General features: G+C 38.1%; 1 protein-coding gene across 5 annotated transcripts in view; it reads right to left on the bottom strand.

The window, feature by feature from the left end:
- LOC103478802 (glutamate receptor, ionotropic, kainate 2) overlaps positions 1 to 17,150 on the bottom strand; it is a 561,179-nt gene that overhangs the window by 306,616 nt on the left and 237,413 nt on the right. For all 5 annotated transcript variants that reach the window (XM_017309433.1, XM_008432852.2, XM_017309432.1 and 2 more), the window contains one exon: positions 14,633 to 14,806. In XM_017309433.1, coding sequence (XP_017164922.1) covers positions 14,633 to 14,806 — 174 coding nt within the window. The remainder of the gene's footprint in view (positions 1 to 14,632; positions 14,807 to 17,150) is intronic.

Here is a 17,150-nt window from a genome sequence, read left to right as displayed (position 1 = left end):
ATGGTAAACAATTAAACTGTACAATTTARCACTTCAAACACATTACACTTGCTAACTCATAACTGTTTTCTTTTTCTGTCCACTTCACAGATACAGTGTGACTACTGCTCAAGGTGGACACACAAAGAATGTGCCACAGACATGGGTGACATGTTCAAATGTGAAAAGTGTAACATCAATTAAACAGTTTTACCCCACCAGTGACAGTGTGGATTATTAAAAATACAGAAGTAAAATGTTCTATATTAATAAATATATTGCATTATACAACTGATGTCATTGGTATTAATCAAGAAGTTATACAGTCGCTAACAACAAAGTGTATGACAATCAGACAGGTTAACGGAGAAATCAGGAAGTCATACAGTAGCTAATAAAGTGTTATTACATTAGCAGCTGTATGACGGTCTACCACTGGCTTAATAAAGATGATTAAATATAAAATATGGTGATCATAGCATACAATTGTCTGACAGAAATAGCTGTCAGTTTGTCCTACGTGTATGGCAATCTGACAACGTATGATGATCCGACAGATATAGCCATCAGATTGTCATACGCGTATGACAATCTGACAATGCATGGCTATCTGACAGAACACCACCATTAAACTCCAGAAGAAGATTTGCACCCATGCTAACGGGAGCTACTGCGAAACCCAACATGAACAAAAATGCCCGTGCGTTGTGTGAAATAGTGGAAAAAGTCCTATTTCACGGAGTTACGTTTTCAGTATCGTTTTGATATTTAGCAATGATCCGGTGGAAAACAACAGATGACACCGCGGCGGTCCAACAAGACCGAACTCACKGTAAGAAAGCTTTTATAAATAACACGTGGTGCGAGGCCAGTTGCTTTGTTTGTTTCTTGCAGAAAGCGGTCTGTCGTTTTCTTAATGCCGAAACAAGTGTAGGGTGAGATTTTGTATTGTAATCTCTATTACATGTGATGTTCTGAACTCTTAAAAATACTCGCATCTTCTTTGATTTTTTTCAGACATGAAAAATGGCCAAGCAGAACCAGCCAGACCTCAGACCACGGTGCCGAGGAGCTCTTATGGAGTCCAGCAGGACGAACAGAAATTCAGTAAGTTATGATTTCACATGTCATGAAGCCGGGAATCACTGCGTTGATTCCCGACTGTATAATGGTTGGTTGAGAATAATTTTAACTTATTTACTTATGTATTTTTGAGAAAGCGATATATTTGCTGCAATATTTTTTTAATTTTACATTTATTTCCACAGACTCCACAGAATAAGAGTCACATTTGTGTCAGACTCTTCAGGAACGTTCTGATGTCCGTAATGAGGACAGAGATGCAACTGTGTGTGAGTATCTACTATTTTAGAATGTTGATATTTTATGCTTCAATATTGTTTATGTACATAATGTAATTATGCTATGTATTGACAATGCACATAAATGTTTTCCAGCTGCATCCAGGACCTACTGCCAGTCATCCAGATGTAGCTAAAGAAAGAAGCAGGTAAGATTTATTACTAATCTAGAGATGTCACAATTCCTTGAATGATTAAATACTGTGATTTATTAAAATCCATCCAAGCAAATTATATGCCTCAGAGTTTGTTGAACTATGTTTTACTATTTATTATCAACTGCTTTTAATTTTTTTTCTTCCAATTGTTTCCAAGTGTTTTCTCTTTTTCATTAAAGTTTTTAATTTTCTGTAAGAATGTATTAATATAACGTGGTTTTTTTTTGTTTTTGTTTTTTTAGTTTTAATGTCTTATGTGAGCATACTAAGCTGGAAGTTGCCAAACAATTTCACTGTAGTTTCATAATGACTAAAAGATGCCTGTAGCTCATAATGATTGTCTGTTCTGTGTCAACAGCTGATGGAGGAATGCAGAGAGTACTGGCAGCAGAGGAGGAGGCATTCTGGGAGGATGGCAGCTATGAGGGGGTGTCAGGATGGACCCCAAGTTCCTCCAACCAGGAGCTCAGTGACATCAGGACTACATTACAGGAAGAGATGCCAGGTCCACGCTACGGGAGAGATGTTGGGCCTGTCCTGAACGCAGCATAATGTTCATGTTTGGACAAAAAAACACTGCCAGATGGTCCAGAAATGGACAAGCATTTATGTCTTATTTTGTGTGCAAACAGTAAAAAAATAAAATGAAAAAGAAAAAAAAAACTTCTGTCTCTTTTATGTTCCTCATATATGAACATGTTGCATATAAGCAATATCAATGAATATATTTTAATACAGCATTTATTTTTTATATAGATTTTTAAAAATACAGCATTAAAAATATTAATGATTGGGGCGGGGTTTATAAAGTCATAAGCGCTATTCAATGGGCACACATCAGCCAACCAATCACATGTCAATGATGAACTGTGATGTCATATTTTTTCATCCAATGACTGAGAATTCACGTGGGTCTGCTGAAGCGCCTTTGCATATGCTAGGCTATTCATATACTAAGTAGAGTCATTAATTCCTCTTGCCCACCCGCTCCCCTGCACCGCCACTCCCCCTCTCCAAGGATTCTGGAATTGACAGATTTCAACTCCCGTGAGTCGTGAGACACTGAAAATGTAGACTGTCGATATCTGTCGCTAACGAGCTGCGTTCGCGTCAGAATACAGGGTCAAAAATTCCACTTTTCATCCTGTGATCATTATGAGAATTTGAGGTATAGATGGCAGTAGTGCAACAATAATGGAAATAATGGATGCAAGCTGCCATTAAAATCAGAAGAAGAAGAAGGCGCCTATTTTCATTTAGCACATGCTGGTAGCAGACAGTAAGGAGATTTTTTCTCTTCAAACTCATATGGCCTCATAATCAGTTCAGTTAAATCTAAACTTGGCAACTTTTTCTTTTTCAACCATAATAAAAGTGATATTCAATTGACCTGTTACGACTCAAAATTTGGGTGTCCGCCCCCCTCTGCTGCGTGCTGCATGGTTGTGGAGCAGAGATATCTGAGGCTTATAGTCTAGTGTGGCTTACACGTGTACGTTTACTGTTTTTTTTATTTTTTTGTTTTGTTTTTATTTTTTTTTTATGTGGTGAGTGCGGCTTATAGTCCGGAAAATACGGTAAATCTGCACAAATGTGATTCGTTTGAAGCCCAAAATTCTAACTTCTTAAAGTTGCTGTTATAAAGATTCTTATTCAGCTCTGCATTTTAGGTCAAAATAAAATAAAAGCATGATAAAAGGGGATTTTGTGTAACAAGTTCTGTTGCATCTCACAAATAATGTATGTCACTTTTAATGTGAATATTTTGTGTGTTGAGATAAGTTCAATTTGGTTGAACACCTCAACACACTTTACAGGACAAACATTTCCAACCTCTAAACCAGGGGTGGGCATCTCCAGGCCTCGAGGTCGGTCTCCTGCAACTTTTAGATGTGTCTCTACTTCAACACCCCTGAGTCAAATAATGAGGTCGTTAGCAGGACTCAGGAGAATCTGACTGCACTTAGGAGGTGATTCAGCTGTTAGATTCAAGCGTGTTGGACCAGGGAGACGTCTAAGAGTTGCAGGACACCGACCCTAGAGGACCAGGATTGCCCACCCCTGCTCTATACAGGATTATATAAAATCAACTCAACCCAGATACATAGTTTTTTGCTTTGCCTACTGCCACTTTTTCTGTGATTTATCTCTCTCCCACATAGCCAGATTAGGTACACCAATAGAAATTAAGTGATTATATTTGAGTTGGTGTTAATTTTGTTGTAGTAGTGCAGCAAAATTCCACTACTACCAAGCAGTACACATGGTTTGTGAGAGCTGCAACAACAATCCAGCAATTTTTTTGAGATATTCAAACCAATATGATTCAACTGTTTGTGCTCCAGCATTAAATGCCAAAATAGATTTGCAGGAGTGTGACATTATCTAAAGAGGACTGATCTAGTGTCAGCACATAGCCTCGGTTATTCAGCCCTGAAATTTAGGTGTACTGATGGACTCTGACCTGAACCTTCCATCACATACAGACAGTTACAAAGTCAGACTTCTATCACCAAAAGGACATTTCCAGGATTGGAGGACTAATGTCCAACAAGATGTAGAGAAACTCATCCATGGGTTTATCTTTAGTCGCACTGATTACTGCAGCCTTCACAGGTCTGCCTAATAAATCAATCATCCAGCTGCAGATGATCCAGAACACTGCTGCTTGGCATTCTCACTAAAACCAGGAAGATAGAGCACATCACACCAGTTTTAAAATCCTTCCACTGAGAGACTAGATCTTAAAATACTGTTAGTTTATAAACAGTAAACTTAGCACCGCAATACATTAAAGATCTGCTGTTGTTGTATCAACCTTCCAGACCTCTCAGATCTTCTGGTTCTGTTCTGCTCTGCATCCCCAGAACCAGAACCAAACAAGGAGAAGCAGCATTCAGCTTCTATGGACCACAAATCTGGTCAAACGTCCAGGAAACTGCAAACAGCTGAAATACAGTTCTTTTAAATCTGTCAGGATCTGTGTTTTTTGCGAGTCTGTTTTCTCCCCATTGGCTCCCTGCTGGAGTGGCTGGAGCAGAGCTGCGAACCTGCAGCACATTTGGTCATCAGCCAGAGGATTTAAGAAGCTGCAAGACCTCAACTCTCGGCTAGATGATTACTCACCAATGGTAGTCTCTAGCTCTGTAGTAGTTCTCTTGAGAAAATGCTAGTTGTGACGTCTTTGAGAAAGCTCAGCTTGTCGTTTGTGCCTCGCTTCCTGATCTGTTTCTCATCCCAGGTATTCTGTTGAACTTACCTGCTTCCAGGACAAGAACCAAACCGAAAGCTCACCTGTAGCTCAAAGCCTCACCTGCCTGCTCTCCGCTCATTCCACCCCCTACAGACGAGAGACTCACCTCAAACACCTCTGTTTGTCTGGATCCTGCTTGCTTCCTCCTCCCTCTGAGAAACCTTCAAGGGAACGTAAGCCTGTCTCACTTCCTAGTCAAATATCGTCAACATCTCCCACAATCTCTAATCCATCTGTCCATCTTCAAATGAACCTCAGATCAGACCCAAGAATGGAACTCCTGTTGTACCTCTATATTACAGATTGTAAATACATTTTTGAATTACCTTGCATCCTGCTTCCAATTCTGCATGTGGTTCAGAAACCTTCGTTCAAACATGACAAAATCAAGGCTAAAACCCAACTTGGTCAGAGCTACCTTTGATTAGTAGTAAATGGAATGTCCTGTTAGCATGAACATGGTTAAGTATAATGTATCCAGTAATGAATTGTTTTAACAAACTGAGTGAAACTGACATTTCTTTGGGAAACAGTTACAACTACAACTAAGGCTGTCAATGTTAACACATGTAATTAATCTGAACATTTTAACACATTAATATTACATAATGCAGATTTATTGAACTACTATTTTGATGTAAAAGCCTCTCTCCCCAGAGGATTAACGTAGCTGAGAACTATGAACTTAACACATGGGGAGCGATAAACGACAGGGTAACAACAGTAGACATCAACAAAAATTGAACATAGGAAATTAATGGAGATGGACATTTCTGAATTATTGTTTAACACAAAATGACTTTCTTTAAACGTCCTGAATATAAAAACCTGTACAATTGAGAATCTTCAGACATGTTTGGTTTGAGACATTTTCTTAAACATCTTCTGAAAACCTTTTTGATATGGCCTATGTGAAAAGTTGCCCAGGATGGCACCAGAAAGGGGTGGATCACCCAAGAACTAGAAACTAAAATATATCCTGTCAGTTGTCCCTTGAACAAGTTTGCCAATACTTGCATCTCCATGCAATTAGAAATAAAATTATTACAATAAACTGTATAAAAATCATTATTTTAAAGGATACTTTTCAATGAGGTGATAAAAAAAAACTAATGAGAGAAAAACACTGGAAAAATACCAAAAATATACAAAAACTGAAAAAAAAGTTAATAGGAGCAACCTAATAGAAGTAAAATGCTAATGCAGGGTTTTTTCTGCAGGGTACTGTTAAGCCCTCAGCAGAGTTTCAGGCCTTACATGTTACTGATATGACTCATTCTATTGTTTTTCCCTCTGCACCCACTGCCTGGCTGTTAGAGTAATGCTCACATAATATTTATGCTGAAATATGCCTGATGTCTGTGTGACATTTTTTATAACTCTGTTAGGATCAGATTTTAAATGATATCTGTCAAAAAGGAAATGGCTTTCCTTCGCCATCCTATTTAAATGTAGCCACATCTATGGCACATTTATGGTAATGTGGAAATCGAAGTGATTCAACTGCAGCTCTGTGGCTCTGAATACCAACTGTGCTCTGGAGGTGTGACAAACAAACACATGACCTTGGTGGCAGCATGTCTTTATATATATATGTAAAACTGTAAAGATATGACAAAAGAGACAGATTCAAAAAGTACACTTACATTCAATCTTTCCTTTAAGAACTATTTTAATTTTGCAGGACAGGTGAGAGCTTGGAGCTTGTAAGGTCACTCTCATTGTGCATGTTGAGTCAAGAGTGAGAACAGCATTCCTCCATCACACCATAACTAAACTAATTCTAAAATGCAGAATTAGTCTATCTAATTTGTCAGACAGACATCTTAGTAAAAGAAAATAAATGCATGGGTGTATTTAATAATTTAGATTCATGCATGAGAGATAGACAGTGCTGCAGGATTGAGCAGATGAAGCTGGTGTTGGTGTGTGAATGACCATTTGCATGTTAAGTGAAAGCCCTGGAATCCCACCTTAATTAGGCCTTTTCTGTTTGCTATCTGACATGTTTAGGTACAGATAATGATAGATCTTCATTTTAGAAGTATGGACAAACATTTCTGTGTAAGTTTTCTGGTAAAATTGGACAGTCTTGTGTGAGGATGCATGTCTTCTGATCATTTCTGACATATACACAGACAATAAACAAATGTATTTTTTTGACTGTCAAATCGAGTTTTCATTATTTTCCAACCAGCATACATTCATTTTGCTTTTGGTAAAATGATCTCATCAGGGATTCTTGTGACTGGCAATCCTGTTCTGTATAATACTGACAGTTAGTCAGATCTAATCCTCTCAGTGTGAACAGGCATAATGCAAGAATCAGGTCATGATGGGGGAAAAAGCACTTGCTTTCTTGTTTGGCAGACCCTGGGATCTGCTACATAAGGGGCAATGTCTAGTTTAAAATGTAAAGTGCAGTCTGCTGTGTGTGCATATTTTGGGGGCAGGGAGAAATGTGGTAGTGAGGTACCTGCAATCAGTACTAGAACAGCTCCGATCAGAATTGGTCTGTTTCTGATTTGTTGCTTATGTAAAGCTTTCACCTTTGACCAATTTTAGATGATTCTGTTTCGCTTTTAGTGACCTAAGAGTCCCCAAGAACAATATTCCAAAACCTTCCCACTGAAAGGAGTTAATTGATTGTTTGCTTTAGGAGCAGATGTGATGTGTCATTACTGTATGATGGAGAAACTGGTGTTAAACAGAGATAGGAGTATTTTAAACCAAAGAGAAAACTGTTACACACTACAGGATTTTATACCATCAATACACACAATTATCAAAACTGGATCAGCTATTATTACTTGTATCAAAACAACAGTGTCTGTGTATTCACAACAAAAGGTAGACAGTTGTTGAACTTTAAGATTCCCAACTTTTCAATAACAGACCAAGGTTTACAGCTCAAAATAATAGAGCTGAGATTTACCACAATCAGTTTTTAAGTTCACAAAGTCTTTTGACTGACTCTTTATAAAGTGTCAGAACAGAGATAACGCTTTTTTTTTCTCTTTGTTGCTGTTTTCCTCACAGATGCACACACAAGCTCCTCCTTTGCTACTCCACTAAGTGCGACAGAAAACAGGCACCAGGGGAGTGCCAAGTACATGAGTATCAACAACATCAGCAAACTCTTGGTAGACCACCAGTTTACTACTAACTGATGCCACTAACTGATGGTTAGTAGTAAACTGCATACCTACCACCATTTTACAGTTGTTAATATGCAGCATGATAAGGCTGTAAAGCTATTTATTAAACAGTTCAATAATGCTGAAAAAGCTGTGCTTGTCACATTTTCTCCGTAAAACTTCTACATCAGTGTTTTTATTAATTTGACATGATGGTGCTTAAATGCTGTGATCACTGATCCAGAAAAAAAACAAATGTCACTTATTTAAGCTACAGCAAATAAGCATTTCACTGAAAAAGCTCACAATGCTGTAATCACAGTCCCCAGATGAAGCCATTAATCAAAGAGTTACAGAAGCTTTCACCCTGCCAATAAGCGTTAGCCACTGACTAGTTGTAGTGGTCTAATTAATCAATTTTCACCTTCAAACTCATATCTATTAGGTCAGTGATGAGCAGACTCACTGCACTCTACACATCTATAAATCTTTGCTTGTCATGGATTAAAAGAAATCCCACCAAGCTTGGTTCAGCAACTTACTCTCCAGCAAACTTCAGTCAAAGAGACAAGAAAAGCAAATATATTAATAAAGTCATTTCATTCTTGTTGTTTGTGTAATTTTAGAAATTAGTTTGACTCTAAAGTTTTATGCAACAGCTTTTGCTAGCAATTAATAGCAACAAAGCCACCTGCAGATTCTGTGTTTTAAAAATGTCCAGTTCTTACACACACAGTCCATTTCAGGTCTCAAGTGAGAAACTATTGATTGAGCCACAAATCTAACAAAAGAAGCTTAAACTGAGTAACACCCACTCTCCAAGATCAATCTGGAAACATGACTCAGCATGATATTGCTCTTTTGGAATAAAAAAAGGATCTGCTACTCCTCAGAGACAAGCAAGAGTTTTTAATCAGCAGCCAACATGTTGCTGCTGCTGCCGGCAGTTCTGTCCAACTGGAATCAGACCAAACAACCCAACATTTAACACCTCAACAGTCACTGTGGGAATAAAGCATAGGAACTCTTAGTCTGCCTTCTCCCACTCTATTTTTCCTCTTTTTCATCTATCTCCCTCTTCTCATTTCTGGCCCCTCTTTTCATTGTATTTTTTTCTGCCTTGCATTCCATGTCTCTGGTGGATTGACAATTTTGGCCGAGCTCCCAGATAAGAGAGTGGTATGAAAGCAGTGTGGTGGAACAGTTATTACAGGCAGCGTGCTCTGATCAGGGAGGTTTCAGGTCCCAATGACAAAGAATCTTCTTATCACACCCAGGACTCATTCAGAACACAGAGCACTGAGGTCTTGCCTCATCTCCCTCAGGATGAGTGAGAATTACAGTCAGAATAACATCTGCATATTCATCTATACAGGCCTACCATGTCTTACATTATTAGACAGTTTGGAGGTATAACAAACTCTCAGAACAGTAAAATCTTAACATTTTTCTGGCAAACTAAAAGCGTCTTGTAGAATGTCACACTGGATTGTGTAACAATCTTACAAAAACACACTATCAAACATGGGGGGAGTCCCAAAACAATGCAATCTCCTTTTTGGTAACACTTTATTTGAAGGGGTGTGAATAAGACTGACATGACACTGTCATAAACATGACATAACACCTGTTATGATCATGAATAAGCCTTCATGAATATTTATGACTGTTGTCATAAAGCGTCATTCGGTAAATTATGTCAACTTAATACAAAGTTGACATTAATGTCTTTGTTATGACAACTTGACATTAACAAAGAAATCATAACTGATATAAATTTGTTACAAAAGTATTACTGACTGCACTTTAAAAATTAGGTAACTTTATGTTACTAAAGCTAAAGTTTAATCAGTAATAATTTATTGGTTAATGTCAAGTTGTCATAACAAAGACATTTTGAATAATGTCAACTTTGTATTAAAAGTGTCATGATTTAATGAATGACGCTTTATGACAACAGTCATAAATATTCATGAAGGCTTATTCATGTTCATGACATGTGTTATGTCATGTTTATGACAGTGTCATGACAGTCTTATTCACACCCCTTCAAATAAAGTGTTACCCCTTTAATTAACAGCTGTTTTCTCTCAGAAACTGGGTTGTTTCTCAAGTGGATTTGCAGAGCAGTTTGCTTTAAATACATGCAGAAGGAATCCTGCTCGAGTCCAGCAGACTGAAGCAATTTACACCCACTTTTTCTCAGGTTGTAGTTGTTCACTGATTAGGTTAGATTTAATTTCATAAATGGTCTTTGCGCCATTAGAGGGCACAAGGGCGCTACCCCACCACTCACCAAATTACCTTGAATAAGATAATAAGAAATTAAATAAAAATTAAATAATAAAATTAAAGTATTTTTGAAATATATATATATTTTTTTTAGTTGTGTAAGATTCATATTTTATAGTTACTATGAGTGAAGTTATTTTGTTCATATATGTTGTCTGATTGGTGACATATTTCTGCCCTGGGGCACACAAATGTTTTGCCAATAGACATTTGTTAAAAAGTGTACATACAGCTCATAAGAGCAATCTGAGGGGACCTCTCCTGTGCAGAGGAAATACCTCTCCTCAACCCTCAAAACAATGTGTTATATTGTCTTCCACTTTGTCAAGGTGGTAAAAGAAGAACCTTTATTCATTAAAACTGAAATTTGGGAAGCTGCTGGTGGAGCGAATGGCGGGGTAGGACGCGAGTAGCTGAGCTCCCGCAACAATTAGATATAATTGCTATTTTAGGCACATTTTTGTAAGATTTTTACTGCTTTTCGGTGTGTTTTTGTCCACCCGTCTCAAGTCCCGGCTTTTTTCTCAACCAGAATGCCTCCAAAAGTCAAATCATCTGCACAGCAACAGAGGCCTGCATCTCATGCTACATCCCCGCCTCGTGGTGATTCCCCTTCCTGCACGGATGAACTCGCTGGCGGTTCTCCCTCCTCTGCCTTTAAGTCCGAGCTGCTATCGGCTCTCCGGGTTGAAATGGCACTTATTTTTGAGACCGAACTCCAAGCAGCTCTCACTGAAAATTTGTCGAGTATAAAGGCTGAACTCCTAGCAGTAAAGTCGGAATTGACTAGCAACATTACAACCGCTCCTTGAAAGACACCGTGGGCAAGCTGGAGACATCATGATCTACATGCACCGACGATATCACTACCCTACAGGCTAAGGTGGAGCAGTTGTCCACGGATTTGAAGAGATTAGACAATAAATGTGATAACCTGGAGGCCAGATCTCGTTGCAACAATTTGCGGCTGATAGGCATTTCAGAGGATTTCTCCACCGCATCTACAGCCATTTCCACTTTGCTCAAGGAGGCTTTTCAGTTGTAGAAGGAGCCCCTGGTGGACCGTTGTCATCGTACTCTTCAACCGAAGCCAAAACCTGGAGAGCGACCTCGTCCTATAGTCGTTCGTATGCACTACCATTCAGACTGTGTGGACATATTGCGCCGAGCTAGGACCCAGCAGCGGATCATGGTTGGAGACACGTGCTTCTCTGTTTTCCCTGACCACACTCCGAGGACGGCCCGTGCCCGTGCTGCCTTCGATGATGTCCGCCGTCAGCTTCGCGAAATCCCGGGGATCCGTTTCGGACTGCTCTATCCAGCGCGACTTCGGATCACACACAATGGTATGGAGAAGCAGTTTAATTCACCAGAAGAGGCCAGCGTCTTCATCAAGTCGCTCAGAACATAAGAGAACTTTACAAAGGTACACGGCTTTGAATAAGCAGCTACGTGTTACAGTTACTGACTATTATTATTCTCTTTGCTTTACTGAGCTTGTATTCTGTTTTTGTAATTAACATTTTGTAATTCGTTATATTTTGGTCTCAACCAGATGTGCCACAGTGATGAATGTTGTTGAGCTTGCAGGAGCTCAGATTGCAGCTTTTCTGCTACTACATTGCTAAAAACCGTAAGCATCCAATTTAGGGATCTGACTCCTTTCGGAGTCTGCACTGGGTTCTCCATCGTTTGGGGATGGGGTCGTTGTAAGTGCTGTGGGGAGGGGGGTGACAAGGGAGTTGTTCAATTTGTTAGGGTTCTTTTTTACTTGTCATTTTTGCTCCCCCTTTTTTTTTTGTGGTGGTGGGGGACGGCGCACCATATTCAGTTTTCTTGTCCCTTCATTTGCAATAGACTTAAAACATGTCTACTATTGATAATAATGTGAACAACCCACAATCGGGGTCTTCTGTGAGATTTTTGAGCTGGAACATCGAAGGTATGGGAAGCCCACTTAAGAGATCAAGGATTTTTGCCCATTTGAAACATCTTAAAGCTGACCTAGTGTTTTTACAGGAAACCCATATGCACACCAAAGATCAGGTCAGGCTAAAATGTCCTTGGGTTTCTGATGTATTTCATTCAAATTTCAATTCTAAAGCCAGGGGGTGTGCTATTTTAGTTGGTAAATCAATTCAGTGTTCAGGATCTAAAATTATATCAGATAAAAATGGCAGATATTTAATTGTTATTGGTACCTTATTTCATGTCCCAATTCTGTTAGTGAATATATATGCCCCCAATTTTGATGACCCAAACTTTATGAATAAGCTATTTCAATATTTTCCTTCTTTAGATAACAATCTCCTTATAGTAGGCGGTGATATAAATTGTGTCATTGATCCCAATTTAGATTGGTCTGACTCGTGCAGATTGGTACCTTCATTAATGTCTAGATTACTCTCAGATTTCATGTCAAAAAATGGTTGCATTGATCCTTGGATATTTTACAATCCCCAAACCAAGAAATGTTCTTTCTTTTCCCACTTGCATTGGTCTTTATCTCGTATTAATTATTTTTTTGTCGACTCTAATTCCAAATGTTCTATCTGTTAATTATCACCCTATTGTCATTTCTGATCATGCCCCTCTTTCATTAGATATTAAGTTTGCTTTTCAACATAGGTATGTCACGCCGTGGAGACTCAACCCTTTACTTCTTTCAGATGAAAGGTTCAACGCATTTATTGCAGCTCAAATTGATGATTTTATTGTACTAAATCAAAATGAGATTAATCCAATTTCATATTCTTTACTTTGGGAATCACTAAAAGCGTTCTTAGGAGGACAAATTATCTCATATTCCGCCCATTTGAATAAGATGCGTAAAGCAAAATTGCTAGAACTTAGCTTTGCTCCTTTAATGAAGAATCACTTGTTTCGACCAGCACTCACAGATCCAACCTTTTTGTCATGGGGTAATAAAGGGCTGACATGTTTTAATGATTTTTACAAAGAAGGTATCTTTCGGAGTTTTATAGACCTTTCATCAGAATTTCATCTTCCTCCTTCTCATCTGTTCCGGTACTTTCAAATTAGACACTGTGCCAGGGCTCCGTTTCCCAGTTTTCCTTCCAGGCCGCCGAACTTGCATTGGGAGATGTTTCTGAGCTGGGATCCTCTTCAAAGGTCATATATCTCCAACGTTTACAATGAAATTTTGTCGTTTGATTCTTCACCCGTCACCAAGGTTAAGGCTGCTTGGGAGCTCGAACTGGGTCTAAATTTGGGTGAGGACTGGTGGAATAATTCAATCTGTGCTCAACTTTCTCTTAAACAGTTTAAAGTTCTCTTCAGGGTTCATCTCTCTAAAAATCGATTGTCGCAATTCTTCTCCTCCGTTTCTGACAATTGTGAGAAATGTCATGCACCTTCCTGTAATTTAACTCACATGTTTTATTCCTGTTCATCTCTCCATAGTTTTTGGCAGACCTACTTTGATACAATGTCAAAGATACTTTCAGTGGTCATTAAACCCTCTCCCCATGTTGCCATATTCGGGCTTCCACTTAACTACAAACAGTTCACTTCTATTCAGTTGGATATTTTAGCACTTACTTCCTTATTGGCAAGACGCCGTCTTCTTTCCCTTTGGAAACTAACTAAACCACCCTCTAGCGGCCAGTGGCTTAAAGACACCATGTCTTTTCTAAAATTGGAGAGAATTAGATATTCAGTGAAAGGCAACTCAGCTAAATTTCATAACTTATGGCGCCCTTTCATGACATTCTTTCACTCTCTTCAGTCTCTCCTCCCGGATTGAGTGATACACCCCACCCCACCCCACTCCTTTCCTTATTTTTATTTATCATTATTTTATTTACGTATTTAATTTTTTTTTCCCCTTCTTCCCCTCTGTTTTCATTAATGTATTTTTTCTTTTTTCTTCACTAGGTTTGTACATGTTATGGTTTTGTTCACTTAAGAAAAAGAAAAATATTCATAGGAGGTAAATTGTATGCCTTTTTTCATTTATATACTTTTTTCTTCTTCTGTACTTGTGTTCTTTTACAAATAAGTTGTTTACCATATGGCATACTATGTTGTTATTGGTTAAAATTTTGCTTGTAATGTCTCCTTCCCTCCTAATAAAAATATATTTAAAAAAAAACTGGAATTTGGGATTAGAAATTCAAAAATGTCATGAATAATTATGTAAGGTGAGCCTAAAGTGAGTAATGAAATTCATAAAAAGAATTTAAAAAACCAAGATATATAATAGTTTTTATACCAATCTTAGGAGGAATAAGATGAGATGACTCCCTAATGCATGTCACCAGTCAGGCAGATTTAGTTCTCTCCAACTAATCCATGCAATAGAAACAGATGTTTTATGTTTGTTTTTGTTTTTTTACTAATAAACATAAATATTTAACTTGTATGATACAAATCTGGCAGAACATTGACAACTACTAATTTAACACTAATTCACAGTTTCAGTAGACTTACAGTCATGAAGCCGTCCAGTAGACCAGAGTCAGGTTTTGGTGGAGCCTGTAGTCTTTCCATGGACCATTTCTCAATGATTGAGGCAACTTGGCTGTTCTCGGTATTAAGGATCCTAAACCCTGTCATGTTCACACCACTGTATCGGTAAGGCTCCACGTCCAGTGCAAACAGATCCTGGAAAGAAAGAAAGCATGGAAATCAAGAGTTTGATTCACCTTGGAAGAAATCTGGTCTAAAATTAACTGAACCAAATCAGAAGCTATGTTGATAATGTTGAGGAATATAATTATGTTAATAGTTAAAAGTTATGTTAATTCACATTAAGATATGTTTTACTGAAAAGGAATGTGTTACGTTGTGCTGGTTCAACACCAAATAAGGTGTTGTACGAGAAATTCCTGGCAGGCAAGGGACTCGGCCAGAGTCTCTGTTTGGACAGATAAGAACTAACAATTTGACTAATGGTCCTCTGAAGGAGCAGATTTAACTTCCACAAGGTCGGCCCAGAATTCTCTGAACTTCCAACACACACTCAATGTAAAACAGAGCCAGAAGCAAGATTCAGAACGCCATTGGTCAGACGGTTTCCCATACACAATAGCAGACTGAAAGCGGTATAAATGCTCGAAGCCAGAAGCAAAAGACAAGACATTTTGGATTCTGAGACGATGAAAATGAGATGATGAAAATGTAATATGTGATTCCGCAGATGTGCATTAAATGTCTTCCTGGTTGTCGGTGAGCCGGAGAGAATGGAGTTTTGTGTATGGTCTCTTAATTCATGAGTTTAGCACCTTTGAAATCTACTATTAAATCCTGTTATTATGGAGGAATTCAAAGGATATGAAGTATCTAGGAATCAAATTAAGCAAGTAGACGGAAGAAATGCCTATGTTAAATTTAAAGCCCGTCCTACAAAAAAATGAAGATTAGATAAATAGAAGAAAATCCGACTAAGACTGGGTTTGGGGGACGGAGTGAACATAGTTAAAATGGTGGTAATAATACCACAGCTCAACTATGCACTTAAGATATTATACATTATTGTAGTGCCTGGTATTTTTACTCAATATGATACTCTGATCAAAGGTTTTCTGTGGGATGGGAAAATGATTAAAATGTATACTGCACAACTTGGAAATCTTTTTGGTCATATAATGTTCTGACTGGCAACCAGAAAGCTGACATGATATACCTGACTTGTCTCATCCTCAATCTTTGCTCTTGTGGTCCTTTACTCATAGTTCCTCTTCAGTCAAGTGCTTCAATATGTAACCCCAGCAACCCCAACCCATTCAGCACATCATTACTATAATGCATCTCCGTGATGTCCATCGCTGTCGTTTTCAACCAGCCTGTCCCCCTCCCACACACCCCAACTGATCTCACATTTCAGGTTCTGCTGCTATGTGTGGTTAATGCTCCCAGGGACATGTTTTATTGGGCTTTCGTTCATTTTATATATCTGTAAATGTAACAATCTTCAAAGTGATTTTAGTTTGGCTTAACACCGAGTGCTGTAAAATGGCAAAAAAAATAAATAAAAAATGACTCACATTGTATTGTTTCAATGAAAAGAAAAAAGCAAGTGGAGGTAGCAGAAAAAAAGCAGGAAACACAAACAAGCCTGGTTTTACTGTGAATGCAAAATGTTATAAACTTTTCATCTCTTCTGACAAAGTAGAAGAAATAATATTGAAAAAAATTGCAAAAGAAATGTATTGAAAGCTTTTATACTTTTTAAAAAAGGAATTAGCTGATGAATCTAACAAGTAACCAGTGTTGATGATTGAAAAACTTTTTGTAATGTTACAGAGTTTGGTCTCTAAATGCACATTAGAGTGAAACATTTGCATTTTTTCTATTTTCATAATCTTACAGATTGAGAAGCCTTGATTGTCAAAATTAAGTTAATGAATTGAACTTGGATTCCTTTCAGACTTAAAACAATACAATGAGTTTCAATAAAGCTTAAGTTGCAGCAGCTCTTTTATTCATATGTTTTGATAATCAGCTGAGTGTATACAGGATGTTGGCACAAGAAACATATACAGTGGTTTGTATAGATAAATACTACAATAATAATATCAGGTTAAGTATTTAAATTCACGAAGCTGTGAACATATGTGAATCCTCCCCCACACCTCCACAAAAACCACTGCTCTAAGCTACTGAAATTTCTTGACACAAGCAGTCAGCTGTGGTAAACATCATTTGCCCCCACACACACATTATATATATATATATATAAATAACTGTTGGTAGCTCTTGAATTGCTACAAAATGGAGCTGTATTTCCCTCAGCCCAATGTTGACACCTTGAGATGCCATGAGACCTAAATCCTGAACATCATGGCATAGAGTGCATCCCAGTTTTTCATGTCTGGGATATAACCATTAATTTTAGCTTTTAAACTGGTTCTATTGATCCTGTGTCCAGACAGAGGGATAATCAGTAGCCCAGCATCATGACCTGTTTGTTCTGAAGATCCTGCAGCTTCCACTTCTCTTCCTAACA

This window comes from Poecilia reticulata, linkage group LG16 (assembly GCF_000633615.1).
Source record: "Poecilia reticulata strain Guanapo linkage group LG16, Guppy_female_1.0+MT, whole genome shotgun sequence".
NCBI lineage: Eukaryota > Metazoa > Chordata > Actinopteri > Cyprinodontiformes > Poeciliidae > Poecilia > Poecilia reticulata.
This window is presented reverse-complemented; position numbering and strand designations above follow the sequence as displayed.